We start from the raw sequence: 23,463 nt of genomic DNA, 5'->3' as shown, positions 1-23,463 counted from the left end.
ACATTGTTGCTACGTCATGCAGAGACAGACAGAGAGAGAAAGACAGAGAGTGATCAGATCAGATCTTTACGACTATGAGAACTAATTGTACTTATTTTCACAGGTTGTGGGTTTGATTCCCAAACACTACGACTCGATAAAAGGAGAGACAGAGAACCTGATTTGGGACGATCTGCTCATGAGGAGGTTCTTTATCTGCAGAAACCCTCCAGAACTTAGACTTTCAATATCGTCTGTCGGGTGGAAACCTCCTATGTCCAAAACTGTAACTTTTCAGGATTCCAATTCAAAAGCATCAAAAGTAGCAGATCTACAAGCTCGAAACGCGGCGCGAAGCGACGCGTTTCGAGCTTGTAGATCTGCTACTTTTGAAGCTTTTGTGTGGCGCTGTAGTATGATCAAGTAGGGCGTTAATTTACGAAAAGAATAACGCGAAAAGTTAGTATATGGAGATAAGAGGTTTCTGTTGGACAGCGATGACTTTCAATAGGTTTCTGAAATAGCGGGAAAAAAAGGTTTCAGGTTCTGGAGGAAGGTTCTGGCTTAGAACCGCTCATAGTCGAAATGAGCCGAGAGAGAGAGAGAGAGAGAGAGGGAGAGAGGGTGGGTGGGGTTGGAGGCGGGCCGTGGGGGGTTGACTGGTGGGCATTGGGTGGGTGGGTCAGTGGGTGGTGGTTGGTTGGTGGGTTGGTTGGTGTTTTGTTTTAAAGTAGCGTTATTCGCAGACAGGGCAGAGGCCAGCTCTGCGGGGGGTTTTAGCTGATTGCCAGGCTGTCTGTCTGGACCAGCGGAGTCTCTGGGGGGCTGCCAGGCTCCTCGGGGGGGTCCTCTGTGCTGGTGCTGGCGGAGGCCCCTCCTCGCGCCTCCTCGGAGCCTTCCTCCTCCTCCTCCTCCTCGTCGGGCTCGGAGGGCGGGGCGAGGAGGTGCATGGCGCCGGGCAGCCTGACGGGGCAGAACGCTGAGCCGGTGGGGATGAAGTTCACCTTGTTCTTATCTGGACACGAGAAGAGCACCGACGAAGAGCTGGACTGTCTGGAACTGAGAGAGAGAGAGAGAGAGACAGAGAGAGACAGAGAGACAGAGAGAGACAGAGAGAGACAGAGAGACAGACAGACAGAGAGACAGAGAGAGACAGAGAGAGACAGAGAGACAGACAGACAGAGAGACAGAGAGAGACAGAGAGACAGAGAGAGACAGAGAGAGACAGAGAGACAGAGAGACAGAGAGACAGAGAGAGACAGAGAGAGACAGAGAGAGACAGAGAGACAGAGAGAGAGAGACAGAGAGACAGACAGACAGAGAGACAGAGAGAGACAGAGAGACAGAGAGACAGAGAGAGACAGAGAGACAGAGAGAGACAGAGAGACAGAGAGACAGAGAGAGACAGAGAGAGACAGAGAGAGAGCGAGAGAGACAGAGAGACAGAGAGACAGAGAGAGACAGAGAGACAGAGAGAGACAGAGAGACAGAGAGACAGAGAGAGACAGAGAGACAGAGAGAGACAGAGAGACAGAGAGACAGAGAGACAGAGAGACAGAGAGACAGAGAGACAGAGAGAGACAGAGAGACAGAGAGACAGAGAGAGACAGAGAGAGAGCGAGAGAGACAGAGAGACAGAGAGACAGAGAGAGACAGAGAGACAGAGAGAGACAGAGAGACAGAGAGAGACAGAGAGACAGAGAGAGACAGAGAGACAGAGAGACAGAGAGACAGAGAGACAGAGAGACAGAGAGACAGAGAGAGACAGAGAGACAGAGAGACAGAGAGACAGAGAGACAGAGAGACAGAGAGACAGAGAGACAGAGAGACAGACAGACAGAGAGACAGAGAGAGACAGAGAGACAGAGAGAGACAGAGAGAGACAGAGAGAGAGCGAGAGAGACAGAGAGACAGAGAGACAGAGAGAGACAGAGAGAGAGAGACAGAGAGACAGAGAGAGAGACAGAGAGAGACAGAGAGAGACAGAGAGAGACAGAGAGACAGAGAGACAGAGAGAGGCAGAGCGAGAGACAGAGAGACAGAGAGAGAGACAGAGAGACAGAGAGAGAGACAGAGAGACAGAGAGAGAGACAGAGAGAGACAGAGAGCTTGTGAGCTGTTTTGACAGGAGAAGGTTGTCCAATGGAATATAAGCACCGTAAGGACTACTAATCATATTTGTGTAAATAATGATAATAAACTTTATTTGTATAGCACCTTTCATGACATGAAATGCAGCTCAAAGTGCTTTGCAGAGCAAGAATACAATTACAGAAAAAGTACAACTAATTTAACAATAAAGCATAAAAGAAAAGCAAAAGCATAAAACAACATTAAAATAAAAGCAAAAAAGGCAGTGACTCAGGCAATACAGTGAGGACAACACAGAGATTTAAAGAAGTAGGTCTTGAGCTGTGCTTTAAAGCTATCCACAGAGGCTGCCTGCCTGTCTTAGGTGTAATGGGAGTTTATTCCAGTCCATTTAGAGCTTTATAAACAAGTCAAATAATTTAAAAATCAATCCTAAAAACAACCGGGAGCCAGTGTAGTGAAGCTAGAACTGGAGTAATATGTTCTCTCATCTTAGTTTTAGTTAAAACTCTGGCTGCCGCATTTTGAACGAGTTGTAATCTTTGGCAGGCCAGAGTAAAGTGCATTGCAGTAATCAAGCTGAGAGAAAACGAAAGCGTGGATCAACGTCTTTGCATCGTCCAATGTGATGTGAACAGGGCTGAGTGCAGACACATACCTGGTCAGTGTGATGTGAACAGAGCTGAGTGCAGACCCATACCTGGTCAGTGTGATGTGAACAGAGCTGAGTGCAGACCCATACAGTACCTGGTCTCCTCGAAGGCTTTGATCTTCTCGCAGCCCTCTGGGGGCTCGCGCTTGAACATGTAGGTGTTGTTGGGTTTGGGCGACGAGGCGAACTTGGGCAGAGGTGAGCTGCTTCCACTGTCTGTGTGTCAGAGAGAGAGAGAGAGAGAGACAGAGTTTTACAAGTGTAAAATCAGTCATTAACACGCCATCACGGCCCGCCAAAATACATTTTAGTCGACTAAATCAACTGGATATTTAGTCGACTAAAACTAGACAAAAACTAAAACATTTCAGGTGACTAAAACATGACTAAAACTAAATGGAATTTTAAACTGTCTGGGTTATGTGGGTGGGTGGGTGCTAGCTAGCTGGGTGCATGTGGGTGCTAGCTAGCTGGGTGCATGCGGTACCTTTGTCCCGGTCGTAGAGCAGGTCCTCTGTGGAGTAGGGGCTGCCGTCGTGTGAGCCCTGTGGGCAGGCGGGGGAGGGGCAGGGCGACTGGCTGGAGCAGCTGCTGGAGCGTCCCGGTGCTGAGGGGGTCTGTGTGTCCACGCTCTGTGTGCTGCTGCTACGATGCTGGGGCCTGAAGGGAGCCCGCCGGCCGTCTGGGACCTCCAGGGCCTACGGGGAGGAGAGCCACACACACACACACACACACACACACACACACACACACACACACACACACACACACACACACACACACACACACACACACACACACACACACACACACACACACACACACACACACACACACACACACACACACACAAGAGGTCGCGTTAGTCCGATAATTGCCGGTTTTGACCGTTTTTTATGACAAAGACAGGGAAAAAAATATCTCTCTGGAGATCCTGACCGGTTGACAATGACACAGCAGTTCATTAATTATCACTGCTAATCAGGCACATTTCAAATCCCCTGCTTTGTAAGCTCTCTCTCTCTCTCTCTCTCTCTTGCACGCGTGCGCTCCCTCGCTCTTTCTTTCTCTCTCTCTTAACAGCGTGTGTGTGTTTCTGGGAGAGAGAGAGAGCGAAAGAGAGAAAGAAAGAAAGAGTGTGTCACACACTGTTAAGTTACACCTATTTCCTGTTAATAATAACCAGTGTAAAATGTGCTGCATTTGGGAGGTAAATGGGAGACACTTTATTGTGAAGGTATGACCGGAAGAAGAGAGTTGTTGTTGCTGCTGCGTAGTTGTTGCAATATATTATAACTGTGGTCTGCACGACAGTCAGACAGAGACGGCGGTCTGGTTATATTATATAAAGTTGTGTATTTAACAGTCACACACAAGTTGTATAATTACGAGAATATGTCACAGACACAAGGGCACATGTGAGTAAAGTTGGCAAGTTGCCCTACTGCAGTTTAACAACAATGCAAGTTGAAGATGAAACATCCAACACAGATGCGTAAATAATACTCTTCAGAACAGCTATAGGCTACTGCAACTGTGGCATCCAGATGAAACACGACGTTAATCATAAAGGTGGACCTATTTTTAACTCTATGAGGTGGACACGTTAAAACGTTACCACTTTGAACTGAATAGCTCTATGAGGAGACGACAAGATTCTCACAACTCATCAACTTTCCCACGGCTGTCCCAACTAGACGCGCGGAGGGCATCCACTGCCTAACTATACAGTATAACCTCCTGTGAGTGAGTAGTGGTCTATAATTTATTGCCCTAACAGGTCAGCTGAGCCACATTATGAAGGATTAATCTGAAATGGCCAATTTTGTGCAGTACCCTTTGATTAGAAAATGCGTTCAAACGCAATTGATTCTTGAGAAATCATTACGCACGCAGTGACGCAGCATGCGCAAATGGTAATTTAGGTAATTCATGTATTTGTGCAAGATGACCCGGCTATATAAAATTTGTATAAATTGTAATTTTATTACTTTTTGTTTGTTTCCATTCCTATTATTCCCTTGTAATTGTAGTTATCAGCTGCCTTTGCCAGCTATTAATTTTCTTTAATTTGTTCCCAGTATGGTTCAGCCCCCCCAGACCCCCGTACACACCTTCAGCTCCTCCTTCTCCCCGTTGTCTCTGATGAAGACCTTCTCCAGCTCATGGTTGATGCCCTCCATGCTGCTGGGAACCCGCGAGATGGAGGGCTTTGGCACCGTGATGTTGGACAGCGGCATCTGGGCTGACTTAGACATGGAAACCTGCTGTAAAGCAGAGACACAACATGAGCTAGTATTCAGTGGTGGAAAAAGTACCATTTGTTTTTTACTTAAGTAAAAGTATCAATACTGCAATGTAGAGATACTCTGTTACAAGTAAAAGTCAAAAATTCAAAATTGACTTGAGTAAAAGTACCAAAGTATTGATATCAATATGCAATTAAAGTACCAAAAGTAAAAGTTTTCAAATGTATGAAATGTTAAAAACCCTTTTGAAAATAGCAGATCTATAAGCTCACAATGCGTCACATTGCGAGCTTGCAAGATCGGCTATTTTCAAATAGCATACAGGGCTGAAATGTATATAGGGCTTAAGTGGTTAATCTATGTTTTGCAATAATAATCAAAATCTACAGCCAAAAATAGCCGATCTACAAGCTCACAGTGTGACACATTGTGAGCTTGTAGAACTTCATTCAGTCACACATCCAACCAGCTTTGAACTGAGCAGATTGGACCTTCTGTTCCAGAGATAATGGCCACTTTGCCGATTTTCGTGTGTTGTGTTTTGGCCATTGTCACCCGTTTTTTCACCGTCCGATAAGGAAGGTCGGACGGCGACAAACTAGATACCTGAGTAAAGTTCACTTTGAGCTGCATCCAACACACCCACTGCCTTACCGTTAGGGCCACTAGGGCATTGGTTCTCAAAGTGGGGTCCGGGGACCCCCAGGGGTACTTGAGGGGGTTCCAGGGGGTCCCCAACTAAATGATAGACAGGAACCAAATGGACCCTTATGGGTCTGTAACTCTGAGAGTTAAATTAACATTGATTTTTACAATATGAATTGGGGTCCCAGAGGTATAAATGCCATTAAATGGGGGTCCGTAGCCTCTAATGCATGTCAAACTGGGGGTCCTTGAAATTAAAATGGTTGAGAATCGCTGCTAGAGCCGTAAAAAACCTTCTCTTATGGGGGTCCCTGGCTTATCTTTTCAAATGGGGGTCCGCGGGCTGATAAGTGTCAATTTGGGGGTCCTTGACATGAAAAAGTTTGAGAGCCACTGCACTAGGGGCAGTTGAAATTATTTTTTTGTGAGTAATAGATTTAAAAAAAAAATCGGCCTGACCAATTAGCATAGATTTTGGGCCGGGCCCGAAAACGTCACGTCGGGTCGGGTCGGGTTCGGCCAGAATTTGAGAGCTCTAACCTGAATGTGGTTCACACTGGAGGAGAAGTTGTTGTTGTTGTTGTTGGTGGTGTTGTAGGTGAGGGGTCCGTACTGCAGGGGGGACAGACGCTCCTTGTTGTCCTTACTGTGACGTCCTCCTTGCTTGCTGCGCTGCAGCTGCTGCCTGAGCCTGGAGATCTGCTGGAGAGGGAAAGAAAAATCATGTTACTATAATGATCATCATACAGTACCAGGAGCCTGGAGATCTGCTGTGGAGAGAGAGAACCAGCGTGTTGCTTAATTACTAAGGACTCCGTCAGACTCTGTTTTGGCACAAGCACGTATAAATTTGTGTGCGTGTGTGTGTGCGCGTGTGCGCGTGAGCGAGTGAGCGAGTGAGTGAGTGAGTGAGTGAGTGAGTGTGTGTGTGTGTGTGTGTGTTCAATTCTAGTGTACGCAATACAAATACCTACAAATGCACTTGAATTGGGTTTGCTGTGTCCTAGTCTAACCACTTGGTGTCACTGTTCCCTAAGGTGTTGTATGGTGTACTTCCTGTAGTAGTCCGTGTGGAGGGCAAAGACCTGGAGGAAACAGCCACTAACTCACTGTTCCATAGACCAATAATCTATGTGGAGGTCCTTGACATAAACATGTTTGAGAAACCACTGAAGTAAGATGGCAGTAACCATCATACAGGGTCAATTAGGACTATTATTATTGTATTGTAGATACAGATAACGACATGGTATTGAATGACACTCCTCTCTTCTTGTATCACTTCTTGGCCTCTCTGTTGCTTGTTTTTATTTTTCAAAAATAGCAGATCTACAAGTTCGTAGTGCAGCACTCGCCACCCCGCTTTGAGAACGAATGGCTTAAGTTGTAATTGTAAATGGGGAAGTGTTTTGGAGTTATGCTGGAGAGAAGTCAATAAACACGTGAACACAAACATGTTCAGACATAATCCCTTCCTGTTCATGTAATCTCATTCTGGTTTATAGACCAATCTATAGGCATTTAGCAGAGACTCTCATCCAGAGTGACTTGCAATAAGCTAGATAAACACATACTGTACATCACATACTCAGTAAGCTAGGAACCTATAGCATCTGTCTAAACAATATACAATCAAAATAATAATCTGAAACTATAGGATATCAGGTAAACACCGAACCTATAGCATCTGTTTAAATAACACGCTAACAGCTAAACTGCATTTTTAACAGTGTGGTCAAGAAAACAATATTTAATTTTTAACAAATTAACAAAAGCATGAGAGTGCATGTTGGTCATAATTAGGTATGTTTTCTAGCATTAATTGATCAGAAGGTGGCTGGCTATTAGCCCTTTACATCTGTAATGGTATACAGTACAGTGGGTGTGACACTAGGGCTGTCACAATTACAAATATAAGTTGACGATTAACATATTTAATCATTTTTATACATGTAAAAAAAAAGCTGAAATAGTAGATCTACAAGCTTACAACGCGCTTGTAGATCTGCTATTTCTGCTTTTTTTTTATATATTTGAAAATGTGGGACAATATTTCAACATGGAAACGATTATGACGATTATGCAAAAATAACTGCGATTAGACGACACACCCTGACAGACAGACAGACAGACAGACAGACAGACAGACAGACAGACAGACAGACAGACAGACAGACAGACAGGCAGACAGACAGACAGGCAGACAGACAGACAGCTGTCTCTGGTTCACCGTGGAATGAGGGGAAGTGAGACAGGATGAGAGAGAGAGAGAGAGACGGGCAGATAGAAACTGACAGAGAGGGGTGTGTGTGTGTGTGTGTGTGTGTGTGTGTGTGTGTGTGTGTGTGTGTGTGTGTGTGTGTGTGTGTGTGTGTGTGTGTCACGCAGGTTACCACTCCTCTACTGTGTCCCAGTGGCCCAGAACATGTCCCCCACTCTGTGTGTGTGTGTGTGTGTGTGTGTGTGTGTGTGTGTGTGTGTGTGTGTGTGTGTGTGTGTGTGTGTGTGTGTGTGTGTGTGTGTGTGTGTGTGTGAATAATTGTTAGTGGAGTGAAAAGGACAATATTTTCCTCTGAGATGTACAGTATGAGATGCAGTGAACTAGGAAGTATTGACAAAATAAAATATGGACAAACTCATGTAAAGGTACATTACAGTCATTTAGCAGACGCTTTTATCCAAAGAGACTTACAATAAGTGTATTCAACATAGGTAGGGAACGAGAACTACTAATCACCAGAAGTCTGAAGTGCATTTTCTGCAAAAACAAGCAACCAAGAGTATACCTAGCGCTAAAGGTCAAAGTGCAATATATCAGCTACTTACTTTTTTAAACAGATGAGACAAAATAGCAAAATCAAGGGTTAGGGTTAGATTTAAAGTATACGCCAACATTGTACAGTACTTGAGTAAATGTACTTTAGCTACTTGCTACCACTGGGTGTGAGCAGGACTGTTACTGGACCAGTGGATCCAGAACATGTCCATGCATGTCCATCCATACATGTCCATCCATACATGTCCATCCCTGTCCATCCATACATGTCCATGCATGTCCATACATGTCCATACATGTCCATACATGTCCATACATGTCCATCCATACATGTCCATACATGTCCATACATACATGTCCATGCATGTCCATACATGTCCATACATGTCCATCCATACATGTCCATACATGTCCATCCATACATGTCCATGCATGTCCATACATGTCCATACATGTCCATACATGTCCATCCATACATGTCCATGCATGTCCATACATGTCCATACATGTCCATACATGTCCATCCATACATGTCCATGCATGTCCATACATGTCCATACATGTCCATACATGTCCATCCATACATGTCCATGCATGTCCATACATGTCCATACATGTCCATCCATACATGTCCATGCATGTCCATACATGTCCATACATGTCCATACATGTCCATACATACATGTCCATGCATGTCCATACATGTCCATACATGTCCATCCATACATGTCCATGCATGTCCATACATGTCCATACATGTCCATACATGTCCATACATGTCCATACATGTCCATACATGTCCATACATGTCCCCCAGTCACTGTGCTGTGTGACGCACACAACCTGCACCTTGCACCCCAAGTCTGCTCATTATAACACATTTAATACAGGAAGGCTTACGGTGTCATTTTAGATCTTTAGCTTTAACCATTATTTTATACTTCGGGCTGTTCAAAAATAGCAGATCTACAAGCTGAGCATTAGGAGCTTTGCTTCCTAATGTTGTTTAAACCAGTGGTTCTACAATATGTTCATGTCAACCCCCAGATTAATATGAATTTGTCAACGCCCACCGCCCATCACCATACAAGATTTGTGCTGTTAAAAGTGCAAAAATGTCTGAAATATTAAAAAATATGTCATACTTTCTTTCAAGACGTTTTGAAAATAGCAGATCTACAAGCTTGTAGATCAGCAAGTGTGTGTGTTCAAGGTTCAACTTTATTGTCAACAATACCATTTACAAGTAAAAGGCACGTGAAATTCATTGTGCGCTAAAAACCAACACAGCAGCTACAGTGTCAGGAATACCACGTTCAAAACTCAATGTCAAAGTGGTGTGTGTGTGTGTGTGTGTGTGTGTGTGTGTGTGTGTGTGTGTGTGTGTGTGTGTGTGTGTGTGTGTGTGTGTGTGTGTGTATGTGTGTGTGCTTCTCTTGGTCGTGTTGTTCTCACAGACAGGGTTGATGGTTTCTCTCTACAAACTCCGGCAGCACTGCACCTTGCACCCAGGGGACTCCCCTCTTTCTTTGGTGTTTGGCCCAGGTGGGCGTGGCTATATGTCTTAACCCAGAGGTTCACAAACATTTTTTTGGTCGTGACCCAAAAGAGAAATGTGATTTCTTCCCGGGACCCAAACTTGTGATTTGTTGTGAGCTTGTAGATCTGCTATTTTTTTAAATGTATTTTTAATCAAATTTTGATTTTTAGCGGTGCCAGCCGCTCTACTCTTGACTATGTCCGTCCGTTTGTCCGTTTGAGCCCGGATGTCCGTTTGAGCACGGGCTTTAAACAGCTATAACTCCAGTTCGCAGCATGCCAGCAAGTCCAAATTTGGTATGTGGACTTACACCACCAATTAGGACGAGCATTGATTGCTGAAGCCCCGCCCCGCCCTATTATAGCGCCACCAGGAGGCCACCGTATGTCCGTTTGTCCGTTTGAGCCCGGATGTCCGTTTGAGCACGGGCTTTAAACAGCTATAACTCCAGTTCGCAGCATGCCAGCAAGTCCAAATTTGGTATGTGGACTTACACCACCAATTGGGACGAGCATTGATTGCTGAAAACCCGCCCCGCCCTATTATAGCGCCACCAGGAGGCCACTGGCTTTAAACAGCGCTTTACACAGCTATAACTCCAGTTCGCAGCATGCCAGCAAGTCCCAATTTGGTATGTGGACTTAGACCACCAATAGGGACGAGCATTGATTGCTGAAGCCCCGCCCCGCCCTATTATAGCGCCACCAGGAGGCCACTGGCTTTAAACAGCTATAACTCCAGCTTGCAGCATATGCCACCAAGTCCAACTAATACCACCAATAGGGACCAACTGTAATTACATAAGCCCCGCCCCCTCTGTCTTCCCATTGGCTGGGCTTTAAACAGCCATAACTCCAGTTCACAGCATGCTACTGAGTACAAATTTGGTACGTGGACTCAGACCACCAATAGGGACGAACTGAAATGTAGTAAGCCCCGCCCCCTCTGTCTTCCTATTGGCTGGGCTTTAAACAGCCATAAGTCCACTTTGCAGCATGCTACCAAATACACATTTACCACGTGAACTTAGACCACCAATAGGGACAAGCTGTAATTGCTGAAGCCCCGCCCCCTCTGTATTGTCATTGGCTGGGCTACAAACAGCCATAACTCCAGTTTGCAGCATGCCACCAAGTCCAAATTTGGTATGTGGACTTACACCACCAATAGGGACGAGCATTAATTGCTGAAGCCCCGCCCCGCCCTATTATAGCGCCACCAGGAGGCCACTCATCAAAGGCACCGCTTCCTTCACACAGGGTGGGATTTTTTTATGAATAACTGTGAGAAAACAAAAACGAAAAAAGAAGAATTGAAAATCTTTTGAAAAATATAAATATATATTTTGAATAAGAAGTAAAAAAAAAAAAAAGAAGTGATATTTACTTGCGAGTCACAACCCATAAAAATGGGTCCCACTGTTTGGGAACCACTGCCTTAACCCGACCTCAAAGAAACCACACCCACCTGGGGTGCGAAACACCTGGGAAAGAGAGAGAGTGAGTCCAGCGCGTCACACCCAGCCCTGTTGTGTCCTGTTCTCTCCAGAGTGTCTTTACTATAGCAACACAACAGCAGGTCAAACAAACACTTATCAAAGACAGCTCTGTCTCCACCGGCTGACACACGAGCTGCTGTCTTTACACAGTGGAACCTGTTGATGCTAAACCTGAGAGCTTTGGTTTCACCGTTCACTCCTCACTTCCCAGCCCACGTCACGTTACATCCTGTATTAGCTATTCAAAAATAGCAGATGGCTATTCAAAAATAGCAGATCTACAAGCTCATAGCGCGGCACCGAGTGCCGCGCTATGAGCTTGTAGATCTGCTATTTTTGAAAAATCGTGAAAATGTGTGCAAATCTTTGAATATATATATTTTTAAAGCAAACATTTTTAACTCAAATCTTTGCTTCTGGGGGGTCCCTGGAACAACATATTTTGAGATGGGGGTCGGCGGCCAAATACATATCATTTTGGGGGTCCTTGACATGAAAAGGTTTGAGCACCACTGATATAGAAACATACGTTTTTGAGAATACTGTTGGGATTTAGGAGACACGTAGGATCGGCTTCATTAATGGGTTAATTAAAGAATTGTTATTTTGATCAACGTTTGCCAGCTATCTCTCCTATTGGTACCAACATCAATACAGCATGGATGGAATTGTGGACACAATCCTATCCTACGATGACAACATATTCTACTGTAGGTCTGAGAGGCTAAGTCTCATGAAACCCTAAACCTTGATATGGAAACCACTGATCTATGAGATCTGTGTCTGCAGCCCTGTGTGTGTGTGTGTGTGTGTGTGTGTGTGTGTGTGTGTGTGTGTGTGTGTGTGTGCGTGGTTATTGTTCCATGTCTTCCTGCAGCACAGAGAGGCTTCAGCCACAGCCTCAGAAGGCGAGGCCCATAAATTGCGGGCGGCTTAATGGCCGTCGCAGAGAGAGAGAGAGAGAGAGAGAGAGAGAGAGAGAGAGAGAGAGAGAGAGAGAGAGAGAGAGAGAGAGAGAGAGAGAGAGAGAGAGAGAGAGAGAGAGAGAGAGAGAGAGAGAGAGAGAGAGAGAGAGAGAGAGAGAGAGAGAGAGAGAGAGAGAGAGAGAGAGAGAGAGAGAGAGAGAGAGAGAGAGAGAGAGAGAGAGAGAGAGAGAGAGAGAGAGAGAGAGAGAGAGAGAGAGAGAGAGAGAGAGAGAGAGAGAGGGGGGGGAAGTGGGTGGTTATGGAGGCAGATAGCAGCGTTATCTGCCTCCTCCCTGCAGGAGCAGCACACCGCCAGGGTGGAGCTGAGAGAGAGAGATAAGGAAGAGGAAGAGGAGGAGGAGGAGGAGGAAGAGGAGGAGGCGGCGGCCAGGGTGCAGCCTTCTGTCTGAATTCATTCTACTATGCTGCTACCAGAATGTGGAATACCATACAGACAGCCATCAGTGTGACTCCTGTCCCTACACTCCTTCAAAACCTCCATAAAAGATCACCTGTCTGCAACATGAAACTGGACCTAGACAAGTCTTCTAGCTTGTTAAAGAAATTACCCCCCACAGTTTTTCTGTAAATATAAAGACATACTAGAAATTAGGGGTAGAAAATATAATCAATTCAGAAATTAATCGTCGCGATTCGGACATGGACGATTATGAATCGATTATAATTTAAAAAAAAAGATTATAAAAAAAACCCGATATATTTTGGTTATCAGAATATTGAGAAGCCTTTGTTATAAGTCAGTATTATTTTACAAAAAAAGGACTTGTTTATTTTCTTGTGGGTTTTCTGCAATTGTTGATGTTGGCAAATATAACCTTCCAGCTGACAGTGACACATCTCTTCCATTAGTTTTTATTATCAATAAAAGATAATGGAAGTAAATTAATCGCGAATCGCATTAATCGCAATTTAATTGAATCTTAGCCCTCGGAATTGAATCGAATCGTCAGGTACCTACAGTACCAATTTCCGCCCCTACTAGAATACATTAATTAAAAGTAAAAGTATAAGTCTTGGTGAATACACAGGACCACAATGGAAACATGCCCTCAGGGCTTTTTTGTGTTATCCTTTTAGCTTTATTGCAGGGGTCTTCAACAGGGGGTCCGGGACCCCTAGGGGGTCCTCAGAGTTACTACAGGGGGTCCGCCAAATCTTTGTGTGATGTGATTTTTTTTTCTACATGAACCACTCGAACCCTATATAGCATCCCTTTTCTGGGGAGAACTTTAGCCAAAAAATAGCAGATCTACAAGCTCACAACGTCTCGCAGAGCTTGTAGATCGGCTATTTTTTGGCAAAGAGATGTTTGGTGTAGAGGGAAAAAAAGAGCAGAACAAGTAAAGAAAAAAAGTTAAATCTGAAACACAATTTTATACAATATAGAGTAGGGGGTCCCTGCTTCATCTCTTTCTCAGCTAGGGGGTCCTTGGCCTGAAAACGTTGAAGACCCCTGCTCTATTGTCTATCTGTACCTCTGTACTGTTTGCAAACCGTTGATAAAATAATCAATCAATCAATGTCTGTTTTATACGTATGTCACCGGTACGAACCAGCCTGACATCAAGCAGGAAGTTGTACGGCTAAAGGAAGGCCGTACAGCAGTTGAACCAAGGTTTACGTTTAGCCGGTATTTACCGCCCACTGACCGATTAAATGTTTAATTGGCCGTTAATTATAAACATCATCGACCATCGTGGCTGATTGGGAAAATTCTGTTACTAGGCTATTTTATCATTTAAGCCTATTATCAATATTATTATTGGATAAAGTAACACAACAGTTACTTACGTGCATGTGTGTGCGTGTGTGTGTGTGTGTGTGTGTGTGTGTGTGTGTGTGTGTGTGTGTGTGTGTGTGTGTGTGTGTGTGTGTGTGTGTGTGTGTGTGTGTGTGTGTGTGTGTGTGTGCGTGCGTGCGTGCGTGCGTGCGTGCGTGCGTGCGTGCGTGCGTGCGTGCGTGCGTGCGTGCGTGCGTGCGTGCGTGCGTGCGTGCGTGCGTGTGTGTGTACCTCTTTGAGCTGCTCGGCGCTGCCCCAGGAGGCGGAGCGCTGGTGTGAACTCCTCTGATCCTCCGTCTGTTCAACCCAACATCCAGGAGTCTGGAACAAATGGAGCACATGACAATAAACTACAATTACCATGGACCACATGACAATAAACTACAACTCCCATGGACCACATGACAATAAACTACAACTCCCATGGACCACATGACACTAAACTACAACTCCCATGAAATACATGACAATAAACTACAACATCCAGGAGTTTGGAAGACAATGAAACTAATAATGAGAATAAACCACACGCAAGAATCAGATACAGGCTGCTACAGCTCATCTTGTCCGCAATCACACACACACACACACACACACACACACACACACACACACACACACACACACACACACACACACACACACACACACACACACACACACACACACACACACACACACACACACACACACACACACACACACACACACACACACACACAGTGAAAGCTGAGCTCCGTGCCACAGAGGGAAGGATCCATAGTACGTCAGCGTGCTCTCTCTCTCTCTCTCTCTCTCTCCCTCACACAAACACAGACACACCAACAGAGTGTGTTCCTCTCCTCTCTGACACCCAGAGGAAACTGAATAGTTTCCTGGCTCATCTTAAACGGCCTCCGACTCAAAAGGTCCATTTGTTTATTTTCAGCAGCGAGTCAATTACTAGAGAGACAAGAGGGGCAATGCCCGTCGCAAGTTGATGATGTAATTTGTCCATGTGTGGTCTAGCACTATGGAATACACTACATGTGCAAAAAGAAACATAATTTAAATATTGATTTGACACTCATTGTTGCGAACGTTTAGGGCATACTTGCCAGCACTGGCCTATATATGGAGATCCCCATAAATGGAGACGATCGACCTAGATAGCAGATGTTACGAACATTCAGAGCATACTTAGAAACAATAGCCTATATATAGAGATCCCTATAGATGGAGATAATAGAAGTCGTCATAGAGACCCAAATGTCCCATATGTACGGAGTCTGACATCAGCAAACCCTTCCCAGAAACTCCATGTATAGACATAATCATCACGTCCATGGCTGACGTTTTTGATCCCATATTTGGCTATAACTAACATCGGCAGCTCCATATATGGAGACGTTTGACACTATCTGACATCATCATGTCAGGACCGCAAGCCAGCATTATAAGAGAGGCTCGAAACCCTCTCAGGAGTGCAGTCACAGAGAGATTTCGAGAGATATTGATTACCTACCAAGAGAGAAGCATCGAGGAGGAACCAGGAATAGTTGGTTATCACGGCCTAAAGCATATACAGACCCAAAGACAAGTAGCTGGCCTTACAACCCAATGAAGCCTCACAGCGGTCTTTGAGCCCGGTTCTAAAGAACCAGTCGATTATCATTGTTATACTCATATTAATCTTAGTTAATACTTAGTATTAAGTTGTTTTTTATTTTCACATGCATTCCATAGGGCTAGACCACACATGGACAAATGACATCATCAACCTGTGACGGGCATTGTCCCGCTTGAGTAAAAGATGAACCATTTCTAAAATATTTAAGGTGTTTTTTATTTTACATTTTAGTTACCGTATAATGCATTAAAGGTATATTTTACTTATTAGCCAGGGATCCTGTTAAGACCACCTGCCCTGTATGTGTCTCTGTCAATGCACACACACACAGATAGACATACACACACACACACACACACACACACACACACACACACACACGCACAGAGAGCTGCTGTGGGGGAAATTCCATCTTTTCCGCCGGAGAGAATTTGGCACGTGAAGAATCGCCTTTTGGTGAAAGACTCCTTCTCCTCCTCAAGAGGCCAAGGCCAGGTCTCTCCTCTCCTCTCCTCTCCTCACCCAACACACACACACACACACACACACACACACACACACACACACACACACACACACACACACACACACACACACACACACACACACACACAGTGTAAAATAACTAAGTACATTTACTCAAGCACTTAAGTACAATTTTGAGGTACTTTTACTTTAGCGGAGTATTTCCAATTGTCTATACTTTTACTTCTACTCCACTACATCTCAGAGGCAAATATTGTACTTTTACTCTCCTACAATTATTTGAAAACTTTAGTTACTAGTTACTTTGCAGATATACATTATTATATTATAAAACACACATTAACCACTTTAGCCCTATTTTATACATAGGCTATTTTCAAACATTTTAGTACCTTTGCTTTTGGCACTTTAAGTGCATTTTGATACCAATACGTTTGTGTTTTTACTTAAGTAAAACATTTTAGTACTTTTCCACACACACGCGCACACACACACACACACACACACACACACACACACACACACACAGGAAGGTGAAGGAAGTAGGCTCAGATTGATTCACTCTGTGCTCTCTTGTCACGTTGACAGCAGCGTTACATGCGTTGCGTTGCTAGAGCAGCTTGTTGTTGGGCCTGGGTTGCCGAGCAACCAGATGAAAACAGGATGCAGAGTCACGGGGGCGGAGCTATGACTGACTCCCTGCTGTGTGTGTGGGAGAGCCTTCTGTCAGGTGGAAAACCTCTTACAGTACATCTCCATATTCTAACTTTGTGTTTTCTTCGAACATTAACTCCCCTACTTGATCTTATTACAGCGTCACTCAAAAGCATCAAAATGAGCAGATCTACAAGGTGCAATCGGTTATTTTCTCTCTTTTTGTGTGACACTCGTATGGATGAAGTAGGCCATTCAGTTATGAAAACATAAGTTGAAATATGGAGATACAAGGTTTCTGCCTGACAGCGATGATATTGCTACACACCACACCACACCACACCACACATACTGCACAGTCACACCAACACACTATGTTTCTGGTAGTTCCAAAAACATTCCAGAGTAGAGTTTGTAGGGTTGTCTTTGACACACGCTACAAGACTACAAGCTCCGAGTGTCACGCTATGACCTTGTAGATCTGCTATTTTTGGAAAAATCGTGAAAGATTGTGCAAGTCTTTGAATATATATATAATTTTTTTTCAAGCAAAACATTTTTACTAGGGCTGGGACTCGATTAAAAAAATTAATCTAATTAATTAGAGGCTTTGTAATTAATTAATCTAAATTAATCGCATTTTAATCGCACATCAATATTTGACCTGAGATCAATGAAAAAAATTGTTTTCAAATGGATTTTGGTAAACGTCTTTAAGTACATGTACTCAACGCCTATTTCCAATTTTTTAATACTTTTACTTCTACTCCAGTAACTCCACTATATCTCAGAGGCAAATATTTTACTTTTAAACTTATTTTAAAACTTTAGTTACAAGTTACTTTGTAGATTTCGATTAATATTATAAAACATACAGTAACCATGTGAAAATAGCAGATCTACAAGCACAAGGCATTGTGAGCTTGTAGATCTGCTATTTTCCACCATTGGAGGCTGGTAGAGTGTGTTGTTGTTAGTTGTTTTATAGTCGTTTAATTAATTATTTTAAAAAATCGCGCGCATGTGACCCGCACCGCATCGTGCCCCCCCCCCCCCCTTCCCCCCAGCGCACCGCCCCAAACGGGACAAACGCGCGCGTGGGGGGCGGCATCCATTACAGATTCTGATTTGCCCAGCCAACATTATCAAGCAGGCTATGCGGCACGTCTTCATTCAGTGGCTGGTATGTTGTTGTGAGAACCACGTCGTGGGGGCGCGAGGTTGTTGTGAGAACCACGTCGCGGGGGCGCGAGGCGCCCCCGCCCTCTTTCTTCTACAATAGAAGAGTTAGGACGTCACATTCTAATACAATCAAAATACCCAATTTTGGCACCGGCCTCAGTGGCGCACCTCGCTAATCACTAGACTCCCAACCCACTACCACTGGTGGGCTGGGTTCGACTCCCGCTTGGGGTGAAACTTTTTCAGTCACTCGCGGACTTCTTTTTTTCGCCGATAAAGTATATTTTTGGACCATGACGGAGGCGCGCCGACTCAGCAGACCTTGAGGCTGAGGAGTTGCGCCCGAGCGCCTCCAGGCGCGAGTGCCCGCAACGACCAGCCGAAGGTCTGCTAGTCGACTCAGCGCCGTCCGAGTTATGTACCGATAGGGACAGAATCGTAAATATTTTTGGTGGGGACTGCGTTTGACCCACTGACTGCGTTTGCCCCAACTGCCACTCAAAGTGACTACTGGCCAATCACAGTGCGTCTCAACTTCCGGGTACACCCGCACCCCCCGCCCCCTTGCTTCGACATTAGAGTAATAGACCGTTCGCTTCTCAGACAGCTTCTCAGGCGGACCGATAATACCAGCGCACCAACCTGGTGCGCTGGATAATAGGTCCGTGTGAAACTCGTCCAGTGAGAAACGTTCCGCGGTGAAAAAATAGGCGCAATTAAAATGCGTTAATTTTTTTAACTCGATAATTTTTTGGTAATTAATTGATCGAAATTAACGCGATAAAGTCCCGGCCCTAATTTTTACTCAAATATTTACTTCTGGGGGGGTTCCTGGAACAAAATATGTTGAGATGGTGGTCCGCGGCCAAATACATATAATGTTGGGGGTCCTCGACATGAAAAGGTTGGAGAACCACTGATTATAGCAACATACGTTTTTTCAAAAAACTGTTAGGATTTAGAAGACATTTGTAGAACCCCCCAGAGGTAAAGATTTGAGTTACAAATGTTCGCTTAAAAATACATATATTAAAGGTTTGCACACATTTTCACGATTTTTCAAAAAATTGCAGATCTACAAGGCCATAGCGCGGCTATGAGCTTGTATTTTTTGAATAGCCAAAGAAATCTAAAATGGCACAGATGCGTTCCCGGATTGAATGGGATAAGAAAGGTAGGAGAGAACATTCTGGAGTTCACAACGCAGTAACAGCTGCAGCCGGTGACAACAAACAAACAAAACAAAACAAACAGTAGTTTCAGTTTGTTTCACGGTGCCAACGCAACGACACGGGGTGGGGGAGTGGGGGGGAGTGGGCAGCGCTGGCTGGTCGGTGCTCACAGTCACACCTTAGTGCCACTTCAAGAGGCCTGCTTAATAATACACCGTAAACCCACAGAGTCACCGAGGTCAACCGCCGTCTGACGGCCCGGCGGTCCGGATGCGTAGGTGGTGAATGTCACACGGCCCGCAGCGTGCGGAGCGGCTGGGACACGCGGGGACACGGCGGTACAGAGGCTTAGATGGCTGTGGGACACACGGGGACACGGCGGTACAGAGGGTTTAGATGGCTGTAAACGGATCTGAGAGGAGCGGCTAGGCTAGCAGGTATACAGGGTAACACCAGCAGAGTTTTATTACCGCAGCGCACCGCCGAGCAACAATAACACTGAAATAAACATCACAAACAGGATGTGGTGGAAGAAGTACTACTGCTGCGGTACTTTACTTACAATGAATGTAGGCATTTAGGAGAGACTAGTGTTGTTGGTTTTGACAGCAAATGTTGATTCATTTTTAGTCATAGTGTAAATGGAATACAATTCCATTTAGTTTTAGTCATATTTTAGTCATCTGAAATGTTTTAGTTTTTGTCTAGTTTTAGACGACTAAATATCATAAGATTATAGTCGATTAAATCTACAGTTGATTTAGTCGACTATAATGTATGTTGGCGGTGCCTTGATGGCGTCGTAATGGCTGATTTTACACTTGGTTGCATGCTGAAAATAGCCGATCTACAGCTCACAATGCGTCGCTCTGCGACGCATTGTGAGCTTGTAGATCGGCTATTTTCAGAGCGCAACACCCGAGCGCAAACAAGCAGTTCTACTGGATCTCTTCTCCACTAGTCCCTCACTAACATTTTAGTCTAGTTTTTATTTGTAGACGAAATTGTCAATGAATTGAGTCTTAGTTTCAGTCATCGTAGCTTAGTTTTTATTTAGTTTTTGTCAGTGAAAAAAGGTAGGCGGCGGCGATCATTGTTTTAGTTGACAAAATCAACTTTGTATCAGACGCTTTTTATCCTGATTGACTTAAAATAAACAAAGTAAAAACATACATCAAATGCAGAGAGACAGTGTAGTGCCTCAGTAAACTAGGATCACAGGTAAACCAAGAACCTAGCATCTTTCCAAATAACCTGCCTGCTATCTAAACGTTAACATTGTGGTCAAGAGAAACAAGCCTACAGTAAGTGACTAAAACATGAGAACTTGATGACCAAGGTCAGTCCGCATGCATGGTGGTCATAACACGGTCAAGTGCTAGGAGCTACGGTTACATAAACCGGAACGCATCTGTGTAACCACTTTTAAACGATTATTTTATACTTTGGCTATTCAAAAATAGCAGATATACAAGCTCATAGCGTGGCAGAGAGTGCCACGCTATGAGCTTGTAGATCTGCTATTTTTGAAAAAAAATGAAAATGTGTGCACATCTTTGAATACATAATATTTTTTAAAGCTAACATTTGTAACTCAAATGTTTGCTTCTGGGGGGTCCCTGGAACAAAATATTTAGACATGGGGGTCCGCGGCCAAATACATATCATTTTGGGGGTCCTTGACATGAGAAAGTTTGAGAACCACTGATATAGATAGCATGTTGTCTTTGTAGGCACTGACTACACTGTTCTCTCTGCTCTCTACTAGCTTGTGTTACTGTTTACCTGGTGTGTTTATTGACTAGAGCTCATGTTTACTCTCTCTCTCTCTCTCTCTCTCTCTCTCTCTCTCTCTCTCTCACACACACTGGTACAGTAAGTCTCTCTCTCTCTCTCTCTCTCTCACACTGGTACAGTAAGTCTCTCTCTCTCTCTCTCACACTGGTACAGTAAGTCTCTCTGGATGAGAGTGTGTGACACAGTACATGGTGACTGGTTGCCAGGGTTCATGTGGTTACAGTATGTCAGTAAGGCTCTGCTCCTTCAGAACGCTGCAGCTAACCAACGCTAACCCAAACAAACATTGTGTTGACGTCTGAAATTCCCCACTTCCTGTGTGTGTGTGTGTGTGTGTGTGTGTGTGTGTGTGTGTGTGTGTGTGAGAGAGAGAGACAGACAGACAGAGAGAGAGAGACAGACACAGAGAGACAGAGAGAGAGAGACAGACACAGAGAGAGAGAGAGAGAGAGAGAGAGAGAGAGAGAGAGAGAGAGAGAGAGAGGGGCAGAGAGAGAGAGAGAGAGCAGCTCCACGTCCTCAGCCCTCATATAAGCCTGTCATTGTCCTAACACCAGGCTGAACTCTCTAATACTATTATTTAGGGATGTCCGATATTGACTTTTTTGCTGATATCCCGATATTGTCCAACTACTAATTTAACGATACCGAAATATGCTTTTCACCAAAAGTCAACCAATTGTCAGGTAACAACATCACATATCTAATAAAATAGCTATAATATCATAAGTCATATCACAAGACACGTAAAGTACAAAGTAGTCATTTATGAAAAAGAAGGGGGGGGGTAATAAGAAAAGAAACAGTCCATACCAGTGATATCCACACACAGCCTGCATCAGACGATGATTCTATGAAGCCACGAGTGCTTTATATAAAACACCTTTTAAATATAATTCAAAAGGGAGGAACAGTATTAGTGTTTCTAAAATCTAAATCACGGCTCATTCCACGTTCCAAGGTGAACAGAAAGAGAAAGCACTTCTAGACAGCTCAGAGGTCACCTGGGCAGCATCAGAATGGAAGTGGATCTAATGTAGTAGAATAGCTGGTAAAATTACATACAAGTAGCTAGTTAACCCAACAATGTGTTCATAAATAACATTTCATTGTTGTTTTGCTCCTCTAGCATAGAGAGGGTTTGAGAACCACTGATATTACAGTAATACGTTTTTTCAAAAAACTGTTTGTTTTGTAGAATCCCCAGAAGCAAAGATTTGAGTTAAAAATGTTCACTTTAAAAACATATATATATATTCAAAGATAGCCAAAGTATAAGAAAATGGTTCATATCTAAAATGACTGATGCTTTCTTGGTCTTAATGGGTTTAACAAAGAGGCTATCCACCGTATACATGACTGTATCACTGGTGTACAAACGCTCTCTTTTCTGGACTTATCATTATCCCCTGACCTAAATCATTTGTCAAAATAGAAAATAGAACAGGGCCTAAAATAGATCCTTGGGGGACACCTTTGAGAGCTCAAAGTTAAACTGTGGTGTGTATCTTCTCTCTGATAATAATAAACCAATTCAAAGCCATTTCACTAAAGCTGATCTGGTTTAGGTTTCTGTAAAAGCTGCTTTTTGTCCACATAATCAAATTCCTCAGACAAATCAACAAATAACCCTCCTGCCCCCACAGCTCTGTTTATTATCTACAAAGTTGACATAATTAGTAACAGACATAGTTGCTGTTATATTGTTGAGGACTGAAATTACAATACAAAACGTTCTTGACAGTTATATACATCTATTTAACAGCCGCTACAAATATTGTGATACTCATTCTCAACTAGAAAAGTGTGCTCCTCGGAGCGCAGATCCCCGCCAGGCCAGGTTGTCCTAGCCAGGGCCTGCAAAATGTGGAAAATATGCTAAATCTTCACTGATCACATCTTTATCACATGACTCCAGAGATAGTGGCCCTCATGTATCAATGGAACGTACAAACTAGCTTATATATTTGAGCCCAGGAACAGTTTACGCCCACGTCCATGTGGGATTTATCAAATAAGTTTACCCTGTCAATTCTAGCATGAGATTCTGTCCGCTGTTGATACAAGTGGCAATTCTATATTCTATACATTCAAATCTTTGAATATATCGTTTTTTAAAGCGAACATTTGTAACTCAAATCTTTGCTTCTGGGGGTCCCTGGAACAAAACATTTTGAGATGGGGGTCCCTGGAACAAAACATTTTGAGATGGGGGTCCGCGGCTAAATACATATCTAAAAATGTTTTCTAAATCCTAACAGTATGTTGCTATAGAGCGTTGGTTTTCAAAGTGGGGTCCGGGGACCCCCAGGGGTCCTTGAGGGAGTTCCAGGGGGTCCCCAGCTAAATGGTAGTTAGGAACCAAAT

At 44.1% G+C, this 23,463-nt stretch overlaps 2 protein-coding genes across 2 annotated transcripts in view; both read right to left on the bottom strand.

Moving 5' to 3' along the window:
* Positions 1-23,463, bottom strand: part of LOC311062402 (uncharacterized protein) — a 700,443-nt gene that overhangs the window by 499,783 nt on the left and 177,197 nt on the right. The window lies entirely within an intron of this gene.
* The window catches only part of LOC311061233 (glucocorticoid-induced transcript 1 protein-like), a gene marked incomplete at its 5' end in the record, with an annotated part of 26,436 nt that continues 3,353 nt past the window's right edge, over positions 381-23,463 (bottom strand). Inside the window, 6 exons of the mRNA XM_084079787.1 lie at positions 381-1,038; positions 2,818-2,938; positions 3,210-3,420; positions 4,837-4,989; positions 6,157-6,318; positions 14,428-14,517. Of these exons, the coding sequence (XP_083935913.1) occupies positions 756-1,038; positions 2,818-2,938; positions 3,210-3,420; positions 4,837-4,989; positions 6,157-6,318; positions 14,428-14,517 (1,020 nt within the window). The 3' untranslated portion in view covers positions 381-755. The remainder of the gene's footprint in view (positions 1,039-2,817; positions 2,939-3,209; positions 3,421-4,836; positions 4,990-6,156; positions 6,319-14,427; positions 14,518-23,463) is intronic.

This window comes from Gymnoscopelus microlampas (assembly GCF_963454915.1).
Source record: "Gymnoscopelus microlampas genome assembly, chromosome: 15".
NCBI classification, from domain to species: Eukaryota; Metazoa; Chordata; class Actinopteri; order Myctophiformes; family Myctophidae; genus Gymnoscopelus; species Gymnoscopelus microlampas.
The sequence above is the reverse complement of the archived record's forward strand: the minus strand, read 5'-3'. Positions and strand labels throughout refer to the sequence as shown.